Source organism: Homalodisca vitripennis, chromosome 3 (genome assembly GCF_021130785.1).
Source record: "Homalodisca vitripennis isolate AUS2020 chromosome 3, UT_GWSS_2.1, whole genome shotgun sequence".
Lineage (NCBI taxonomy): Eukaryota > Metazoa > Arthropoda > Insecta > Hemiptera > Cicadellidae > Homalodisca > Homalodisca vitripennis.
In genome coordinates, this window is record NC_060209.1 from 80,417,266 (window position 1) to 80,440,432 (window position 23,167).

Below are 23,167 nucleotides of genomic sequence, written 5' to 3' on the forward strand. Positions count from 1 at the left end.
TTTATTGATGAAGGCTCTTTCGCCTGTGTAAGTGATAACGTAAGTATAAAAATCCAATAGATACAATACTGTGATCAAATAAAGTCTATTTCCATTCTGTCTTACTAAAATTTCAATATTTAGGTGTTTAGTAACCATTCCACAATAATTTGAACGTTTCAGGTACATGTACAATATAAATTATAATGCTCAAATTTTAGAGAAATGTTTACTCAGAACAGTAACAATACTTTCTTTGTGGTGCTTGATACAGGACAAGAAATACCATACAGTCGTATACAGAAGTTTTTTCAGAGTTCTGTAGTTATTTTCAAAAGAATGAACACCTATTGTATTAAAAAAAAAAAAAAAAACAACATACAGAATCCCAATTTTCAGGTTTGAACACCGATAATATAAATAAATGGATAAATTATTTGCTGGAGGTCAACCACAAGTCTCCTTTCGCAGTTCATCTGAACCTTGACCCATTTTACAGATGAATGGTGGGCTGGTGGGTGGATGTTACGGGAGGAGGGCACGGAGGGATTTACTTCATTCATGCCCGCATAGCCAGTTCACAGTGATGCACACTTTCCTTCGCTTACAAAGAGTTTATGTATGGCACCAGATTGGATTATTATACATGAAGTAACAATTAATACTAAATACTTTAATTGTGTTAAACGTCTAATAGTGTGGGTATAGGTTGTAGCTGAATTAAATTACGCTTCAATTAATTTGAAAACAAACCAGAAATGAGACCATTCAAAAACTAGTACTGTAAGTCAAACATTAAAATGATAAAACGAAGATCTTGGATAATTATTATATTATCTCTTTTATTTCCCCACATATAAAACATGTTATCATGTTTTTCGTTTTAATTATGTTCGCGTATTAAACATTATCTCTAACCATGTGTTTTTGTAGAATCTTGACAACGAATAAAATTATGTTATTATTACTTTTAAGCAAAAACAATAATTTTTAAAATGTCCAAATATTATAGAGGAAGAAACATTCTTTTCTGTCATCATATTTTTCCGAATTATTAAACATATAAAAGAAAATATTCAGTAGACTAAATGTAAAGCTAAAGCTAAAATACAATGGTATTGATTTCTTATCATGAAAAAAATTTACTTATTCAAGTACACTTTTTTACCCTGAGAAATCGTAAAGTTAAATCGTTAGAAAGATTAGTTTATTTTGAATGTGTAATCTAAAATGTCAAATTTCGTGATATATCATTCACACGGGACATATTTTCCTCTATGTGTACAGACACCGTAACGATTCTAACTGTGAACAGGGCTGAAATCCTAGCTGTCAAGTGCCTGTGCAATTATTTTGAGTTCATTCTCATTGTCAGAATCGGAAGCAAAATGGCGTATGTGAATGTAGCAGAATGGAAACCGGACCAAGTAACAGACTGGCTAAAAGGTAATATTTATATTCAAATAAAGTCTAAAGTAGATGAGGAATAACCTAAAAACATAAGTAATAATTTAATAAGTGATAGACGATTAATATGAGGTCTCTTCTTTGTTACTGTTCTGTCGAGTATATGCTTAGAATCCATACCATGTTTGGTAAAAATCAAGGTGGGACTGGCACCTCTTATTCTGGAAAATAATATACTTTGAACAGTATGTATATATAGACTATCAGAAGATGATTTACCTCTGTATGGTGCACTTTTAATTTTATTTCTATGTTATATGTTTTTCTTTAATTTACAACATGCCTTTGAAGGCTGAAATACACAAAATAGTATTGGACATAATTATATGAAAATAGGATATTTACTTTTCTGCTTTAGCCTATAATAAAATTTTTCTTCTTTTATAAGTCTAGTAGAAGCAATTACATTAACATTATTCTCATACACAACCATGCCTTCTAGATTGTATAAGTTACAGGCCCGACAATTTTTTCCAAAGAAAAATCAGGCTAACTTTTTAAGGAATGGCTGCAGTATAATAAGTGGACACCACAACAATCGAATCGGGGAACAATTGGATTTCATAAATATTAAAATTTTAGTTATTTACGATTAATTAGCCTATTTTCAGCTCTTTTTAATGTATTAATGTACTAATGAACAGCAATGTTGGTTAAAATTCAAAGAAATATATAATAATTGTTATGGTATTAAATGTGTCTCAAGCTGTCAGAGATGTTTCTCCTTCAAAATAGCATTAAGCAACAAAATGATACACAGTTTTGTTTGTTACATAAATATACATAGCATAGATAAATTTGTATTTATCATTAGTTAAATTATTACTTTTAAAATATAAAAACAGCTGTAATCACATGAAATACAGTATATACATACAACGTCATTCAGTTCTGTATGTTTTTGTTTTGGTAGTTTAGATAATCCTACATATTGTTGATTCCATTATGGTGATACCCGTTTATTATAAAACTAACCATTAATTAATAATTAATAGTAATTAATAGGCTTTGACAGAACAGGATCGACACTTTATTTTGATTCTGTTGTAGATGCTGCACGAATATTTTAGTTTATAATAAAAGCAAAATATTATTGGGATATTATGTAGCTCATCCCTTTAATTGCTGTTGTGATTTTCTCACAGACTGATCCAAAACTGCTGTCTTACACCTGAGCTCAGTTTATCTCTGATGACGTGATTAATATTTAGGCTGGCAAACATAAGTTCACTGTTATTCCGCTTTTCAACATCTCTGCTTGTAAACAATTAATTTTTTAAATTTTGATTGTTCTGTTGTTTTAAATAAAAAAAAAATAAAGTATCTGTGTATGTTTTCATAAACTTTTCGCACAATTCTCTCATATTTTGTAAAAAATGACAATTTTGTCAGGTATGAATAATTAAAAAAACTAATATTTAAATAGTTTTTGTAGATCAGTAAGTTGGAGTATAGCAGTTAATCTAAATGTTTGATGCTTAGTTTTTTGTTTTGTGTTGACAGGTCTGGATGGCATCATAGTGCCATATATTCACTCGTTCCTCAACAACCAAGTAAGTGGACAACAGCTGCTCAATCTCGGTCCCGACGATCTAGAGCATCTCGGTGTCTTGAAGTTGGGCCATCAAGAGCTCATACTTGAGGCTGTTGAACTTCTTAGAAACTTTGTAAGTTGATGAGTATTTTTCACGATGTGTTAAGCTTTTGGCCTCTACATTTTGATTTTGATATCCAAATCTAGTTTACACCAAACAATTAAAATTGAATAAAATTTTCTGTTGGTTTCAGGAACACGAAAATACTCAACAAATTTGTTAAATTTGTAGGAATTTTGCACAATCATATTCTTTTTCATATAATTTGTAGACAATATATTTAAACAATATATTATACAATTTGCTACAGTTAAACTAGTTTACTATTTCATAAATAAAATGGGGCCAATGTTTTTCTGCAGTGAATGTCTTTGAGTAAATTAAAGAAATATAAAGCCAGAAAAGCCTTCTCTTAGTGACATTAACTGGGTGTGTAATGTAAGACCATTTTACATTTTTGCAATTTGAGCTAAGAACTGCCATTGGTTAAAAATATACAATTACCCAGTTGGTGATATATTCAATTTTTTCTGTTGCTTAAAAAATATTACTAAACGAATTACAAACATTTTACTTTTTAAATAAGGCAATAAATCAATTTCCCTGTATTAAAATCCTAAGTTCAAAGTTAATATTTAAAAAAAGTTTCTATATTTAAAACACACTTCCAAATAAGTACAATTTTTGTCATAGTCTATTGAAAATTTCACCAAAATAATATAAACCATGTTTTTGTGAGGACACTCCGTGAAATGTTTCCTCTAAAGTCATAAGATTGGTGTGAGTAAAAATAAAACTTGTAAGTTTTCCCACAAACCCATTTCTTCTGGTATTAGAGTGTGTGTAGTAGAAATGGCACTTGAATATGTGCCAATTGTAAAACAATTGTACAACTCCTCAAATTCTTAGGATATAAGTCTACAATATGTTCACAGGTGTTAATGATCGTGTAGGAATCCTCTCCATGCCCCTTGACTATAGCAAGAAGCGGTCATATACACTGATATTTAAGCTACTTATGGTAGGAAGATAAATCTTATGTAGAGGCTCCCAATTATTGAAATTAAATGGGTAGCAATTTATCTAATAGATAAAATTCCAAATAGGCTGCAGAAAAATTAATTCCTCTGGTTTTATAAATATACATCCAAAATGTATATTTTTAAATTACACATAATTTATATTAGTTTGGTTATATTAAATTCTGTATGTAAAAAAGAGAGTCCATGACCACCAAAAAAACTTGATATTGAGTTTTTTTTATATTTAATTGTATTTTATTTTGTGTAGTGTGTAAGTTTTTATCTTAGAATATAAAAAATAGTTTTAGAATGTAATTAATATATGTCAATGTGCATATTTTAAGTAGATTCTTTGTGAATCTTTATCAAGGATTGGCCAGTAAATTATAAACCACTGTATTATGAGTGAATTTCGAATAAATTTCAAACTTTTTTCAAATAGTTTAAGTTAATTGTAGGTGGATTAGTATGTAATGCAAAGCTTGTTTTCAACTTGTTTTTATCAATTGCCAAAAGTTAGTCCTCCCTTGAGGTGTTTTTATCTTTTCAAATGTTGGCTCAATTGGACAACTATGGGAACTGTGGACCTCAAATTCTTGGTATTAGTTCAACGTAGCAAAAATAAAAGTGTTCTACTGGAACTCTGTAGAAGTTGTTTTATATACTTCACTTGAATATTTCAATTGTAAAATTTCAGTCCAATCATTTCATGTACTGTTCTGTTCAGGGTTTTATTTTTTATTTCTATCTCAGTTGTTACATGTAATACTGTTTTTTAGGGAATAAATCATAGTAAGAGAATGCCACCATGGAAACAATATTTGAGAAAAATGTTACCAATTGATTAAAACTAGAAAAATGATACGTATTGTATTTTGGATGTATTTTACCAGATTTTTCCTTATTTTATACATTTTTTTAGACTGAATTACAGAAGTGTTTTAAAACAGAATAGTCAATACAGTGTATTTAAATACTTTATGAAACAAGTTTTAACTGAAACAAAATTATTTTAACTAGTTCTGAGGCGTTCTTAAATTGTTCAACCCATGGTATTTTTGTTTTGGGAACAGTCATGAAGTACTGTATTGTTTTAAACTATTTGAAAAGTAAATTAGTTTACTAGCTGTAAAGAAATTATTATTACTGGTGATATTGTGTTGCAAATGTTGCAAAGATTTTATTTATTAGGCTAGATGATGTCGCTGGTTGATCTTCACCTTCAACCTTGTTATCAAATCAAGTGCCAACCAGTTAATGATCATAAAATCCATAATGCTCTTAAAATAAAGTTTGTATGTAAACTTTTATGACAATCTTTCGGAAAATAAAATTTGATTAACCATATTCATGAGCACTCTTAAGTGTAATCAAGTTTTTTTGTGTTAAGTTCATTACAATAATTGTTGATAATAGCCCAACAATTTAATAAATTTAAAATGTTATCCCAATGTACAAGTGTAGAAGAATTAGTATTAAAGTGAAAACAACAAACATAAGTATATGTATATATATATATATATATATAAATATATATACATACACATTTTGTGTGTGTACACACACACACACACACACACACACACACACACACACACACACACACACACAAAATCCAACATCTTAACTCAGTAAAAAAAAAAACCTGTATACAAGGGATCTTACGCCCAGCAGGGATCACTTATGGCTGGTTTATACGCACTAACCGCAAATGTTGAGATTCTGGGGTGCAAGGGCATTTTGATAGGTCTAGTCTACTCCGGAAGCAGCACTAAGGTTCTTATAGGACTAAGTGCAATTTATAAGCTTCTTGTCATAAGAGAGAGAAAAAAAGATCACAAAGTCTGGATCTAAATTGTGCTATCGATATACTCCTGTGTGGAGGCTGGAGAGAGAAGACAAATGAGCTCAAGGTTGAAAGGGGAGTTAAGGTCAGACATTTTTAAAAAGTTTTTCAAGTTTTTTTATCTTGATTTAGGGTAATTTGCTAGTGGTTTTCCCTACATGTAGCAGCACTAAGCAATTAAATGTTCCAGAGTGTTAAAATTCCAGAGTTTGTTATAATACCACATGCGGATTTGTTGTTTGTGTTATTTTGAAGTCCTGTTTAAAACACTGGAAGACAGTGTTTTATTATACTATCTACATTGCTCTCCAGATCCCTAACATGTGGTATAGCAATGTTTCAACAAACATATAAAATAGAGATGAAAATTTAGTAATAAAATCTCATTACATAAATACTAATTAAGCGTGTTATGCTAATTTAAACCGTATTACGCTAAATAATAATTTAAAAAACTTGCTATTGTGCTTAATTTTAATCTTTTTCTAAATTTATTTTTATTATTGAATGTATTGGTCAAATAATACATCAAAACACACTATTTTTAAAGAAAGGGTAGTAAATAAACAGTGACTGTGTGCTCAGCTGTTGTCTTTCATGAGCGAGTTTACCTGCTTCGAGAGTAGAGACTGCAGGCTGAATGTGAGCGTAGTGGTCTAAGCCAACAAAAACTAATGTTGTGGCTGGTGACAACTGATCCTCACACTTGTATCAACATCACAGAAGAAGACCATACAAACGATGCCGTGCGTTTTTACGTAATTTCAAGGAACTAAAATGAACATAATGCTTCATTATAAATTGTAATAGGTGTTTTAATAATGCTATGGATACTGTGAGTTAGCCTCTTAGTGTGTTATGGGGAAATTATGATTGGCAATATATACCACTTGCTGTGTACGAAGGCTTAAAATGATTCCAAATGAAATTTTAAATAATTTTCAGGAAATATGCTCTGCCAGTCAACATAAATTTGCCAAAAGAAGAGTTACATATTTTTGAATAGTTATTTTTGCTGTTGGTTATAATTATTAAGTTTGTTTCATGCCTTTGTCTTTGGGTTTTATTTGATATTGGATAACCAAACCCTATTTATGCATTTAATAATATACCTAAAAATAACATTTTTCTTAACGTTTCACCTTTTAGCACATTTTAAGAACAAAAACAAAACTTTCACTGTTTATTTTGTGATTCATGCGCATTCTGTAAAAAAAGTAAAGAAGGTCTAATTTTACGAAACGTAGTTAGGGCTAAGTAGTCCTCTGTGAATCTCTTGACCCTTGGTTCTAAATTTTAATAATACTATAATGAAACATTATAATCTTGAAATGTAAACAAATAATCAGTGGTTAATCATATTGCACTTAAATTATGTTGACTTTGGTTCTTATTTTATGATAATTAAATAAATCCAAATCATGGAAAAGGTGTTTTAAAAGGAAGTATGTACTAGTCATTGGAATATAAACACAAAATAAAACCAAATATCATGGCGTAACTGAGTAAATGCTGAGTTGATTACAGAATACTGACCATCCCTTCCAGTTGAAGGTCTGTGCCATCAATTTGTCATTAGTGAAATAATGAAGCAAACAAACTGGAATCTGAAAAACAGGGTATCATGTTTGATTCCTTGCCTGGAGATTTGGGTAGGAATTTCCACCTACCAATTACAAAAGTATCATTATATATGAGAAACAAGAAGTAAGATGCTTATCATTCTTAAATTAGCATCCTATAAAGATCTCAAGATATTGCAGTGCTCTACATCTCTACGGAGATTCTTATACAGCTTACACTGTCTCAACTATATAAACTACAGTCAATGCAGAGACACCATTACAATAATGCAATACCTACTACAAATTTTACCCTACCACCTTGAAATTTGTTTCTTTTAAAGAATGAAAAATTCTGAAAGGAACCAGTGCTTCGGAATAGTTCTTCAAAATTAACTGCCAAAAACTAAAAAGTAATTTTACAAACAGCAGCTTTGTAATTTTACAAAGTAAGTTCCATAGCAGCTAACATCCATGAATTGTACTGTATTTGCAAAAAATATGTTACAGAGTAAATTCTTATTTTAAAAGATTAACTCTTTACCAACTTTGAAAAAAGTTCTCACATAACTGAGAAATGGATAAAAAAGTGACAAAGTAAAATATTTATAATCAAGACTTTCTAAATCAAATATAACCATCACCGGTCTCTTGGTTATAAGTACCCAACAAAATTTTATTTACTATTTTGATTCACATACTAAGGATATTTACTTTTAAATATTTAGACTTTGGGTTATTGATCACATCTGAATTGGCGAGATTTTGTGCAGGCATGAATTACATCCAGAAACTCGGATGCTGACATTAAAAGGATTAGTGAATATGTCCATAAACGAATTCCCATTAATATTATTGTTATCCATGTTTTCTCTCTTCAATATTTTCTCCTACATGTTATTCAAGAATAGTCTTCAAAACAATTTTATTGTTCTTAAGATAATTATTAATTTCTCTATACAATATGTTATCTTAGTTAGTAAATTGTCAACTTGTATTAGAATGGTTTCTCAATGGCCAGGACAGTCCCTAAACCTTTTCATAGAGCCGTTCCATGATTAGTACTGTGTTTGTGATAGTTTTCTGATATTATAAATTATTATGACATAATTAATGTACTGTATCAGAAATAATTTCTACTAATTTGTAGAAAAGAATTCTACTATCAAACAGTCTACGTATAATAGTATCAAGAAAGTTTTTAAGTTATGTGTTCCCATATGTTTGCGTTTACTTTCAACAAACAGTATTGATCATTATGTAAATACAGATCCTATCTTTTGTGATAATCAACAAGTTGTGATTTACTTTAGTTCAGAATTCTTAATGAGACCACCAGGACATGTGACATATTGTTTACAATTGGCTTTATCTTTTTAAAACAATCAATGGTACACTAATAATTGAAAAAGATCTTGAGATTCATGTTTTAAAGGAAACTTTAAGGTTGTAATGTAAGATAGTCATAATCATGATGATTGAAAAGTTAACAGTTTTATCAGATTTTGCTACAACATTTGTATTTAGAAAAAGAAGAATATATTAAACTATATGTTGCGTGACTAGCTTATTCCTATGTGTGACATTTTATTTTTTATAATACAAGAATACTTTTTTTAATTTCTGTAGCAGGATTATTACACTTCAAATTCTCTAAACATTTAGACTACTGAAAAGTGAACTAAAAGAAATTTTTTTCCAAAACTAAGAACAGTCTGGTACTGCAGCATCTGAAATTTTTGAAAGAACATTTGACAAAGTATACCCTATTTATACAACTTAATGTCTAGCTTGTGCAATGTAAACACTAATGTAAGCCAGTATTTATGGTAAATTATTTCTAGTTTGTTGAATCAGTATTGTTAAAAATCCAAGTTCCCATGACTAAAAATATTTATACGGAATATAATTTAATTTGCAGTTATTTTGATGCCACTAGGATGTTGCCTTGAAGGCTGATAGTAGTATCAGGAGTTTTGAGATAATTCTTCCATATCTTATGAGCATTTCCACTTTTTCCATATTCTCTGTTGGTTGTTCACCGTAATATGTGCAGTCAGCAGAAGTTTTTCTATTGTATTCTTGATCAATTACAAGTAAGGTTCACAATAGTCTTAGTCACATGCATATTATTTTATTAAATTTTATTATTTTATAAATAAATTTTGAATTTACTGTTTTCTTCTTATGGATTTGTGTGTACATTTTAGTATGCTTTTAACAATTGTTGTAGCATAAATAAACTATGTTCTTGTCCCTAAATGTTCTTGTTTGCACTTTCTGTGTTAATGTCTGCTACTTATAATAATTTCCAAGATGTTCAATCAATTCTAATTTTACGTTTGTATCTCTAAAACATGCAAATTAGTGAAGTCAACCTTCAATTGCTTAAGAGAAGTTGTTTTATTTCCCAACTTTGTAACAGAATTAAAATTCAGTCCTGAAAAGTTGGTCCTGTTATGCTATTTTTTTATTTAGTACATCTATGAGGCATATTTGAAGATTAAGTGAATATTTAGGGTGTGCCATATAGGGCGTTGATGACTTTTTTACTCCAAAATCAATAAATTCGTCCCTGGACCAAGTGGAACCTATGTGCTAAGTTTCAAGTCTCCAGGATCTTCCAACCAAGAGTTATCACAGACAGAAAGAAAACAAGGAAAGGATGCTACTAAAGCTATCTTGATTTATCTATAGATGTACAGGACGTAACAAAATTCTCTACACATACTTTAGGATATTGTTCTTAATATTTTATTATCTAATCACGTTTTAAGATAACAGACAGTTGAAGTTTTTAAAGCCTAATAGCGCAAAAACTAATAACATTGTGACATTTTTTAAAGAATAATAAAAGTTGCTACATTTAACTACAAAAGCTTTGCACACTTGGATGATAAAAATTTATCTGTAAATAATGTATATATAATCTTTGAACGGTTGTAATGCACAGTTAATGATGCTATAAACATGTAAACAATTAAATGTATGCTGTGCATTGCAAAAGCTATTATCTACATTATCTTTTGGCAGATTTTTATATTTTTTTAACTATTAAAAATGTTTATAATGTTATGAGATTTTATAGTGTGCTTTAAAAAACTTCAACTGTCCCCTATATGACAATATAATATTAATATTTTTCTTGATTGGAGACTGCAAGAAAGATAATTGTAAAAAATTTTAGGTTTATATATTAACTGGTTTTTAAAATAAATAATAAAAACACATACCGAAAGAAAAAAGAATGACCATTGGTTGTATTTAGTTTTTAGCTCCTCTTGATCCATGGAACAATATACTAAAGTCTGTGTAGAGAGTTTAGTTACATCCTGTGTGTAGCAATTTAAAGGGTTTTAAAAATCTAGATATTGCATTTTGATGAGAGCATTAAGAACACTCAGTAAATATTACTGCTAGTTTTAGATAAGCAGTATTCCATATTATATTGACGTGAATGTAACGTGTACTGTGCTGTATTACAGCATTATGAGTTGGACCGAGAGACCCTGCAGTTGTTGGCACTGCGCTTGTCCTGTCTCGCCCATAGTCTTCACAATGAGCTTAACCGTAACCACATGGATGCCGTGCTGGTCGCCACCCAGACGCTTGCAGACGTTGCTAACATTGTGCAGGCAGTGCAACCCCTGGCCTGCTGGCTAGACAGGTGAGAAACATCAAGTCATCTTTCTGGATTATACTTCATCAGAAAGTGTAAATACTTAATTTTTATACTGCAGTTAGAAATGTTACCAAATCTGAAAATTCTGTTTCCTTCAAAACACTTACCTTTGCAAATCTTAACAATTAAGGTTATCTGTTTCACTTCCTTTCTATCCCAATTATTAGGGGCATGTTTTCCGTATCAGGTTAATTTAATTTTGTTATAAATCCAGTTCACTTGTTCATTCTTAAAAAAAATTGTTTCTTTTAGGCTGATGAATTACTTTGAATTAAACTTTAACTTGATATTGAGACATTAATACCAAAGAGCGAATCTACATTAGTTGATCATTAAATCTATGTTTTGTTCACTTCTTGTCTAAATAAAATGTAAATGGTTTAATAATACCAACACTTAATTTTAATACATATTTCTAGTATTAATTTTTATTGAAAGAAAATAATTTTCCTAGTCAACAAATCTAAAACAACATTTTTCGCACTAAAATAGGAGTAAAAATATGGGAAGAATGTTGTTGTACCAGAAACATTAGCATGACACTATTAAAGACAGAGAATAGCACATTTCCAGCATCTTTCTATTATAGATAAAGGGGATTATGTCACTCAGTTCTTTGCTTGCTGTAACCTTTTATACTGAGGGTGCCCTACACTCTCCACAGCGAGACCTATTGAGTTAACTCCTTTGATATTGACTTTTGCAATTAGTGAAGCACCCAACGTCAGTTACATTGTCTAGATATACATTGGTTGTACTGTACCTGTATGCTCACAAGAGTGAATCCCTTCTTTATAATTCTATTACTTACTATCAGCCCAATATTGACTACACGCATGCAAATCAGACATTTCAGCATTGATATTGTGATAGTTATATGAAATACTCAAAACCCACTGGTCACAAAATACCAGATGTGTTCAACAAGTTGCATGTATTTTTACGGTTTTGGAGAGTCCAATTGTCAAGATTTTAAAAATTATATTAGTTCTCATGCTTCTGAAGTATAATAAAATTTACGGCTGTATTCATTCTTTACTTTTTCAGTAGCAGCTGCTAAGGAGTTACTAAATGAAGTAAACGGCGATGCAGGATTACTTAAATGTATTATAACGGGTGACGAAACATAGGTTTATGGATATGACATTGAAACTAAGGCTCAATAATCCCAGTGGAGGCATTCTGGATCACCAAAACCGAAAAAGGCTCGACAAGTGCAGATGAATGAAGGTTATGCTCACTGTGTTCTTCAATTTTAATGGCATAGTGCATTATGAATTCTTGTCACAAGGTCAAACGGTCCATAAAGAGTACTACCTGCAAGTTCAACGCATGAAGCAATCCGAAAAAACATCTGGATTTCTGGCAAAACAATGCATGGCTTTTACACCATGACAATGCACCTGCTCACACTTCATTGCTTGTTCGTGAGTTTTTGGCCAAAAACAGTACTGTAACAATGCCGTAGCCTCCATATCTCCAGACATGACTTCATGTGACTTTTTATTTCCAAAAATAAAGAGAACCTTAAAAGGCTGTCGTTTTAAAACCTTCGGTGGTATTAAAAATATATTGCTGAAAGAGTTAAAGGCTATCCTAAATACCTACGTCTTATGTATAAACAAGGGCTATTTAGAAAGTAAGAAACATTTACACCTGATGCCACCAGGCGCGTGCCAATTGCGTTTATATTAGTGTGCTTTTGCTCAGCACCTCCATTTGTAGCCAAAGTAATTTTTTATGGAGTAGTCAGAAGGCAGTGCAGTCCTACTTTGATTAATATAAAATAAAAATAGGTTAATATAAAGTTACACATATTGTAAAATTGGTTTACAGATTATATTACAGTAAAACTCAGATAATAAAAAAAATTTTATAGTTCAAATTTTTTCCAGTCCTTAATATCCCTATACACTAATAATAAAAGTCTGCATAATTTAAAATTTTGAATAGTAATAATTTGTGTTTTGGACGATTTTGTATCGAATTATTAAAATTCCACTGTAGTATCTCAAAGAAATTGGCAAACACTCCATAATAAACAGTTATGATTGCAGACCCCCGTTCTCAGGCCAGGTAGACTACTGTAACCGCAAGTCGGAGCTGCTGTCGCTCAGTCTGGAGATGGCCACCTGCGCTCAGCGGGACAGGTTCGCCGAACGTCCTGTGGAGGAGTTGAGGCTCAGTTCCTCCAAGATGGCAGTCCTTGCCGACTCCATTGTGCGGGACATCCAGGATCCCCTGCTGCTGCAACCTGCCTCACTCGAGCTGGTCACACTTAAGAAACGTTCCTCTGACGATTTGGTTAGTACGTTTTTAATTCAATTAAAGGCTAGTTGGTTGCTGCTTTGATTGAAAATATTCGTAATTGTTATATGCTGTAACAACTGAACTAAGTTACTGTAATTTACTTTTCTTCAGTTATCCTTCAAAGAAACCAGACTAGTATTTAGTTCTGGTGAAAATGAAAAGATGGCACCTATTAGCAACAGTTTAGTACTGCTGTTTAGTATGTGCTGTCTGTTCTAAAATTGTAAATAATATACTGGATGTATTTAGTATGAGAGAAAATGCAATAATGGTTTCACTTTGAGTGTGCCGGGAAATCCAAAGGTGATTGCAAATGTGCGAGTGATGACAGATGCAATTTTAATTGTGAAACGTGTATTCTCGTAAGAACTGAGTGTAACAAATCAGCTGATGTGGAAATCATAAGTTAATGATTTGTCAGTGTTTTATACATATAAAAATAATAACTAATCAATTACTTTACTCCAAAATGAAAATTTGAGGTTAGCTGGAATGTTGACAAACTAAGCTGAAGATATTGGTGATATTTAGACCAAAAACGTAGATAGGGAGTCATAAGCAGAGAAACTTAAGAGAAATCTTTCAAATGTTGATTGTTTAGTAACAACCTGAAATACTAAAACCAACTATAACAGGCCTAAGCCTTATTACCCCTAGAAGTACAGCTCTGCAAACAGTTAATATTGAGGATGATGTTAAACCTCAAAATACAAGAGTAATAAAATCTCTTTGGACCATCCAGATTCTGAAGACTGATTTCAAAGTTGTACCTATACAAAAAACAATTTAGAGCCAAGATTGAAAGGACTAATTTCAGTCAAAGCAAAGATTGAATAGTTTTATTACTGGACATGTAACCAAGAACAATAACCTAAAACAATTGAAAAGAATAAATTCTTATTCGTGCCTAGGTTACCACCTGATGTACTCTGTACTTCTCTTAAGCAGTATATGAAGGAAGGGGTAAAAGGTGAATATTAAATCATCCAGTTAAGAAATTTGTATCCAGGTTACCGATAATTTAAAGTTGGTGTCCCTGGGGCACTATAGAGCAAAGTTTACAAACCAGATTTCTGGTTTTTGTGAATTGATTCCGTTTTCCACACAAGAGTTATAGGCCTAGTGAAGATAAATGTTCTTTTTTGGGAAATGTAAACAGTGTATCACCAAACCCAAAGGTTTTGTCCAAGTAGACATGAATGTTCTGTGAAACTGTTTGTAAATGTTTTGCTCTACAAGAATAACATAAAAAGATTTTAAAGATCTGATTTTTCAGTCCAAACTAAAAAATGCATTATTTTATATTTATGTATTTATTAAGATTTATAATATGTTACAGCAATACACATGATCTTCCTTCATTCTTAATGAATAACTAAATAAAAATCATAAAAATATTTTTTTATTTTCTTATTTCCCTCAATATTTTATGTTTTATTACACAAATTGTTACCATTCATCAAATAAAATTTGCTTAAAAATCATGGCACAATAAGGGTCATTTATACATTATTCAGCAATAAAATGTATTCAATTTTAGTTTGTTTATAATACTTTTGTTTTTTTACAGGGCTTTTACATTGTCCCTTCTTTCCATGGAGTCCATCAGATTGGAGCACTTAAATTGAACAGTGCTGCTCATCAAAGTGGGAAACTGGAGCCTGGCGATGAAATAGTTCAAATCAACTACCAGACCGTGGTAAGTAATGAAATACTATGTTTCAAAGTTGGTTTTAACACTAAACATTTGTAGACTATAAAACACCCAAAAATCGATTTAAATGAGGATGAATAGCAGAGAGTGAGTATGGGGTAGACATCATGAGAGATGTTAGTACTGTCATTAAATCACTTACATTCACTAGATCAGTAATAAATACTTCTGTTTTTCTCCAGAACTTTAATGGCTTGAATTTTATAAATTGTGACTCTTTAAAAAAGCTAACCTTGAAAAATATTAACTACAAAAAATAATAGTTACCAACATTTTAATCTAAGTAAAATAACAGCTGTTTCTTTGAGAATACCAGATTCCATTTCAAGTGGTCACAGGTTTGACAGAAAATGGAAGTAGCATCAAGATGTTAAAATCTGCAACATAAAGCATCTTTAAATTGACAAAATTTTAGCCCTTGATAATATTTCGATTGTCCTCTACACTGGCCATGAAATAGCCGACTCAAAACCAGAAGAATTTATCTCTACTCTAAAAAAGTAAGAAGACCATACATATTATCACCCAGTCAAACAAAATCCAAGTACACCTAGAATAAGTAAAAAATGTAAAATAATTGCAAACATTTTGTAAATTGTAGTTTTGAGAATGCAAAGGAATCATATTATTACTAAACTGGAAGAATATAAAGAATTCTGAAGATAATTGTAAAAATACTAAACAGATTTTAATAATTATGTCTATTATTTTTTGTATCTCGAACGCCAACACACTGGCATCATTCACTGTTTTTAATAACATTAAAAAGTGGGAAAAATAAACAAAGAAACTTATTATGGTGATTACTGATTACAACTATCTGGTGATGTAAAATCGTCATTGTTACAACATTATAAGGATTTAGGCTGAAATGCCATATTAACTATCTCTTTACCTGATATTCAAGGTTGGATGGCAAGTAAAGAATATGAGGCACTATTTGAGGAATCTCTATTGTGAAGTGTTGCTGTTTAGAAGAGACCGAGGTACACTCTGACTGAAATTACATACTCAAAGCTAACTCTGTACTGGATGTTGAAGGTTGGGTGTCAAGTGAAGCAGGTGATGGCACTGTTCGAGGAGTCCCCCACTGAAGTGCTACTGACTGTCAAGAAGTGACTTGAGGCACACCTTGAGATGATATACTCAAAGCTAACTTTGTACTTGATGTTGAAGGTTGGGTGGCAAGTGAAGCAGGTGATGGCACTGTTCGAGGAGTCCCCCACTTAGCGACCGAGGCACACTTTGAGATGATATACTCAAAGCTAACTTTGTACCTGATGTTAAAGGTTGGGTGGCAAGTGAAGCAGGTGATGGCACTGTTCGAGGAGTCCCCCACTGAAGTGCTACTGACTGTCAAGAAGCGACTGAGGCACACCTTGAGATGATGTACTTAAAGCTAACTTTGTACCTAATGTTGAAGGTTGGGTGGCAAGTGAAGCAGGTGATGGCACTGTTCGAGGAGTCCCCCACTTAGCGACCGAGGCACACTTTAAGGTGATATACTCAAAGCTAACTTTGTACCTGATGTTGAAGGTTGGGTGGCAAGTAAAGCAGGTGATGGCACTGTTCGAGGAGTCCCCCACTGAAGTGCTACTGACTGTCAAGAAGCGACCAAGGCACACCTTGAGATGATGTACTTAAAGCTAACTTTGTACCTAATGTTGAAGGTTGGGTGGCAAGTGAAGCAGGTGATGGCACTGTTCGAGGAGTCCCCCACTTAGCGACCGAGGCACACTTTAAGGTGATATACTCAAAGCTAACTTTGTACCTGATGTTGAAGGTTGGGTGGCAAGTAAAGCAGGTGATGGCACTGTTCGAGGAGTCCCCCACTGAAGTGCTACTGACTGTCAAGAAGCGACTTGAGGCACACCTTGAGATGATGTACTTAAAGCTAACTTTGTACCTAATGTTGAAGGTTGGGTGGCAAGTGAAGCAGGTGATGGCACTGTTCGAGGAGTCCCCCACTTAGCGACCGAGGCACACTTTAAGGTGATATACTCAAAGCTAACTTTGTACCTGATGTTGAAGGTTGGGTGGCAAGTAAAGCAGGTGATGGCACTGTTCGAGGAGTCCCCCACTGAAGTGCTACTGACTGTCAAGAAGCGACCAAGGCACACTAAGGTCTACGGACAGATCTACATGAAACCCTACCGACTGCCCAGCAAGAAGAGAGCAACCCAGAACTCATTTGCTAGATGGGCGGACAACCTCCCCTCCCCTCGGCCTGAACTGCTCACGATACCCCACTTTGAGTTACCCATTGCGAAGTGAGTTTTTGCGTATGAATTCTTTTGCATCAGTTCTGACGTGGAAATGTTTCCAATCGTAAATCTTTTAATGAGATGTAATCATTATTAACGCAATATAAATAATACTTTATACTTCCATAAAAAGACATATTTGGGTCATTCCATATCAAACCAACAAGGCACTCGACCTGACCATTTCAGATTTGATTGAAACTTTGTGTATTTATACTCTCTGAGATCCTGAACTAAAATGTAATAACAAAAATTCCACCCCTCATAATTTTTTAGTTACAAGTTTTCAAAAATCACAAAATGTAGTGTTTTTTTATCGTGTGCTTAGATTTAAAATTTGCTATAACTATAGTTCTATTAGTGCTAGAGAGCCAAGAGATGCACATTTGTGTTGAAAATGTGATACCAGTGATGTATTTTTAACACATTTCCTGATCCCATCATGGTCCCACTGAGAACGTTTTATGGTGTAATCACATAATCATGTATTAAAAGAAAAATATATTTTTCAAATTAAAAATCACCAACTCAAAGATTTTTCAAAAACATTTTTGAATTTCACAAAACAAAATTTTCTACCCAAAGCCTTCAAGTTTAATATCAAATTAAAGCCCATAAACCACTCTTCAGAATGAGTTATGTCTCAGCTCTTTAACACTAGTAGAACTATAGTTATAACAGATTTTAGATTTAAGTGCATGTTAAAAAAATACTGCATTTTGTGATATTTGAAAAAATGTATCTAAAAAACCTATGAAGAATAGATTTAAAAAAATGATATTTTAGTTTGGAATCTCGGAGAGTATAAATAAACCAAGTCTCAGTCAAATCTGAAATGGTGAAGTTGAAAACTATTTTTTATTTGTTGATTTGACATGGAATGACTTATTTGCTGAAGAACAGCCCAGCTGGATTTTTACACTACGAGCAGGTTAACTACTTTCAGTTTAAAAAGGTCCTATGTTTCACAGGATTGTAATTAGTTTGAACATCTGTAATTAGTTAGATATTTGATTCCCATATGGTTGTGTGAAGCTTGACTAGCCCTTCAACGCACTATTTAATTTGAACTGAACACCCCCTAAGTGGTCCACTTAATTTCTTGTTTTTAACAGTTTTGTGACAACATTACCTACACATACTTTAAATGATTTTCTGTTAAGCCTATACTTGTAAAAGTGATTATATTGCTAAAATATAAGTATACCCATACAAACATGTACAAAATACCATTACAAGATTTTTTAAGATATGTTTACTTGAAGTTATTTGCTGTACTTATATTAGAAATTTGCAACTGTGTGATATGTCTTGAAGCAGTCCTCTAGGCATAGGCCAGCCTCACATTGGGGACACCAGTAGATTGTGTCCCTTCTTCTGCCATGTTTGTAGCAAACCACACATCTCCTTTGAGGCTTTGCTTTTTTCCCAGTTGGTGGAATCTTTTCAATAAAATGTCTTTCAGTTAGGCGCATTGGTGGAGGCTCAGTGAATTGTCTGCCTTGAACTGTTCTTGGTACCTCTTATTGAAATCTTTCCAACATTTCTTTTACTAGGCCTAATCTAATGTTAAGTGATCAATATTGTTTTGTTTTGACTTCCAAATAATGTATGAGTTCAGAATTGTAATGTTTAACATACGCTTGAAGACTTTCATGTACCATTTAGTACCTCTTTTCCTTTCCAGTAGATAGTTCTCTAGCATTTGATCTCTAAGGTCCACACCCCCGATATTCTTATTATATTCTACTACAATACCAAACATAACCAAACAAATAAACAGCTAAACACAAACAATAACATCGTTATGCCAGCAGATAAAGTCGTTTCACAGTCAATTGCGTAGTTAGAAACAGCTGACAGCAAGCGCCACTTTGATCGATGTTTTTCGTATACTATAAACTACATGGTGAACGGCTTTCGATACATAGGTATCAATATACCGATAGTTCATTTCATCTTCTTTCCAACGATGTATAACTCGAACGTATTACACCAAAAATAACCGAAATTCATTCGTTATAAGATCGGACTGCGCGATGCGTACAGCGTACATCGCGGGCCGAGTTCAGCGGTAAACACTTGACGTACGGCGTACGTCGCGGTGCGTCGAAAGGCTAGTAATGGACAAACCTGACTGTTGTCCCAGAATCAAAATGTTGTTAACCTACGTTTTGATTTGTTTGCTTTCACTACTTGTTATTATTACTTTGTTTTATTTTAAGTACATGTTCTAAATAACTTTAAACCGAAATACAAGGTGGTTTTTTTAAGTAAATATGTTTTAATTGATAAAAAAATTTAAATTTGAAATTTTTGTATGAAAGCTTACTCTTTTATCCATTGTTCTACATAGTTACCTGGAATAGAATATTAGACACTTATAATATAAAAAAACTAGATTTTGTACTATTGTCGTCATCGTGGCTTTAGCCGCAGCAGTGTAGTTTCAAAACAATTCTTGCTTAAAAAACACATTTAGAATTTATAAAGTAAGTTACTCAAATGGTTTTTATATTGCAGTTTCAAATTTAATATTTTCTTTTTATTTTGAACTGCAATTGCATTTTGAACTATGTATTTTGAGGTAGTAAAACATTAATTACTAAATTATATTTTTCAAACTACATTTTTCTGATAACATTTGAAACCAATAAAATAACAGATCTATAAAATGTGGTTTTCTTTAAAAAAAGTGGCAAGGTTTCCAAGGGTTAAAAACTAAATATTCACCATTATGCTGGTTAAATATTTTGTAAAATGTCTAACTATTAATTCTTTGCAGATCCGTATCCGTTGAATCGACTGTGAGCGTTGGTCACCTCCCGTCCAGTTCGGAGGAGGAAGGAGAAGGATTGGAGGGAGAGGGAGCTTCCTCCCCAACATCAGCACGCCTGTATCTGCCCAAACCTCGGCTTCCGGTACAGAGGAGAGCTACAATCACGGGAGCTAGTCCACTCAGCAAGCGAGCTCCAGTCAATTTACAACAGGTACGTACATGTCCTTGTTTAAATTAATCTGATATGTTTTTATACTAACTACTTCTATCAATAAATTGTTATAAAATTTAAACTCCGTTTCTGATGCCCCATTAAAACTAGATAATTATAAGTAGTGTAAATTGTTAAAGAGTGATGTGTAATATATAAAATATATACAACAAAATCTATTTTTAAGATATTTATATTACAGAAGAATATTTAGCATATACTGCTCATTGAAAACAAAGTTATTGTACATACAAGGCAGGACAGTTTTTAAACCAAAGACCATAACTATTAATTTGTACTAAAGCCTCTGTTATCTACTTTTCAACATAATTTCCATCAATATTTAAGGCATTAATCATACTGTTGAATGGGTTTTTGATTTTGTTATAATAAGAGCCTGTCTCTTGATTATGTAACCATGATAGAATGACTGTATTGACCTTTAGATGCTCTTTTCACAAGTGCCTGAGCTAGTGGTAGTTACATGGATGTAGATTAAAGGTATACAGAGGATGATCAATTTATTTCTAGTCACATGTGATGAAATCTTGCTTGGGCTCAACTGCCTAATGTGAAAGAGCAATGTAGTAAAGAATTTTTCAGTACTCTGTGTAAAAACAACTAGCAGGAGTTTTAAATGTTACTTCTTGAAACTTCATAAAACCCAGTGAATAAAAATAAAATTGTAAAGCATCTATTTTTATATAATTTTGCAAAAATCAAAAAATCATCAGCAATGACAGATGACTTCTTCATGAACATTCATATGGCCATCTTTAAATGCTCGTACTCAGTTTTCGTACCATTCCTTTACTTAAAATGTTTTCTTAACTAGTGAATTGTTTGTTATCAGTATACAAAAAATTCAGTATAGATTTTCTATCAAGAACTCAAATTTTAATATAATTTATAAACCACCAGTGTTTACAGGCAACTGTAATTTTAACAATTTGTTAGCACTGAGACAATAAAATCTATGTGCTTCATATATGATCAAACACTCCATAATCTATGTTTCTCAAGTGAAACATTTATGGATTTGAGACAAGTTCTTATTTACTGTATAATGCAGTTTTAACCCTGGAAGTGTCGACGACCCATTTGGTGTCACATAACTTCCAAAGTGCGATCTACCACAAAATGGTCAATTTGTATTTTACCGCTAAAAGCATTATTACCCGACAAAAACGTTTAAACAATACATAATTCCAGAGCCTATGAGTTGATTTTAATGTTAAGTAGTCTTTGATTTTCTTTTTTGTACGTTGGTTGATCTCTAAAGAAACATGTCTTTCATGGGTAATCATGGGTAAACATAATCTTATGACTGCATTGATACATATGTAAGTATGACAGTTAAAACAAAAATAAAATGAAATATTAAATTTGAATCCTACCTTATTCACATATGTACTTACAATATATACAAAGCTTCATCTTTCACTGAAAGTCACTGGATTCCTCACTGCGTTTGCGGCTTCCCTGTCAAACTGGTCTGGCATAGTGTTCGAGCAGATGATAGCACTTAGGGTGAACTCCACACTAACATCCAGTACAAAAGAAATTCTTATCCATTGTCAAATTTGTACACTCACATATGGCACACAAGTGACATGTGAGGGGAATTTCACGAGTCATGAATAGGGCCAAGGACATCATCAGATGGAACAACTTCTCTGTCTGACTCAGTCGATTGTAAGAGAACATTTACTAGGAAATCACATCTGCTACATGGTCTGCCAAGTTTACTCAATATCGGGATAAACATAATCGCTTGAAATAGGATGCTCCATAACGAGCTCTCTAAGATCACTTGATTGGTCTCTCAGTTTTCACCTATCATGAATAACTAAAACTATAACCTAAGGAAACTAAACTACAGTAATAACAACACTAAAATACTATAAAATAAATTTTTCTACAAATACTATTTGGATTCGTAACTCCAAACACAAAACCCAGCACTTGTTTACAGTTTCACATCAACAACATGGCTGATGTGTGTTATACACTCACGTCAGGTATCCATAGAGAACAATGTTTTACGGCAATCGAGGAAGACGATAATCGAAGTAAGAATAGTAAATTAGTGCTAATGTTAATGCTCTGCCAGAATATATGAAATACAAATTATTATTACCTTAAATGCCCAAAATTTAAATAACTGTAGATGTCTACTTTGGCGAAAATTATTCGTCTTTGCCAAATCAGATGGAACTTTGGTGATGAAAATTCTTTACATGCCAGCTGTAGAGTTAATCAGAAAGTGAAGACATAAGAATGGTGAGCATTAAGGATTTGAGACGAGTTCTTATTCATAATGTAGTTTTAAACTTTATCCCGTGTTAAAAGTAGAGCCTCAGATGTGCAGCCAGCGCCTAACTGGTGTTTTTAATAGCATACGAGGTGTGTTAGAAAAATAATGAGACTGATTTCATACTAACCAAAGTTTTTATTATTTTCAAACAACAATGTTATCCCCTTCAAAGTAGTTTCCTTGGGCAGCTATACATCGGCGGAGTCGTCGTTCCCACTCTTGGTAGCAGCGCTGGAAGTCTTCAATTGGTATGGCTTTTAACTGGTCGGTCACAGTCTTTTGAATGTTCTCCAGAGTTCCAAAATGACGTCCTTTTAGGACATGTTTCAATTTCGTGAAGAGGAAAAAGTCACAAGGACTTAAATCAGGTGAATAGGGGGGTTGAGGAACAACAGTAATGCGTTTTGAGTTCAAAAATT

The 23,167-nt window shown here is 32.5% G+C and overlaps 1 protein-coding gene across 1 annotated transcript in view; it reads left to right on the forward strand.

The window, feature by feature from the left end:
- The first annotated feature begins 1,322 nt into the window (after positions 1-1,322).
- Positions 1,323-23,167, forward strand: part of LOC124357108 — a 55,681-nt gene continuing 33,836 nt past the window's right edge. Inside the window, exons 1-7 of the mRNA XM_046808561.1 lie at positions 1,323-1,425; positions 2,950-3,113; positions 10,957-11,138; positions 13,211-13,457; positions 15,034-15,162; positions 17,209-17,447; positions 20,227-20,431. Of these exons, the coding sequence (XP_046664517.1) occupies positions 1,368-1,425; positions 2,950-3,113; positions 10,957-11,138; positions 13,211-13,457; positions 15,034-15,162; positions 17,209-17,447; positions 20,227-20,431 (1,224 nt within the window). The 5' untranslated portion in view covers positions 1,323-1,367. The remainder of the gene's footprint in view (positions 1,426-2,949; positions 3,114-10,956; positions 11,139-13,210; positions 13,458-15,033; positions 15,163-17,208; positions 17,448-20,226; positions 20,432-23,167) is intronic.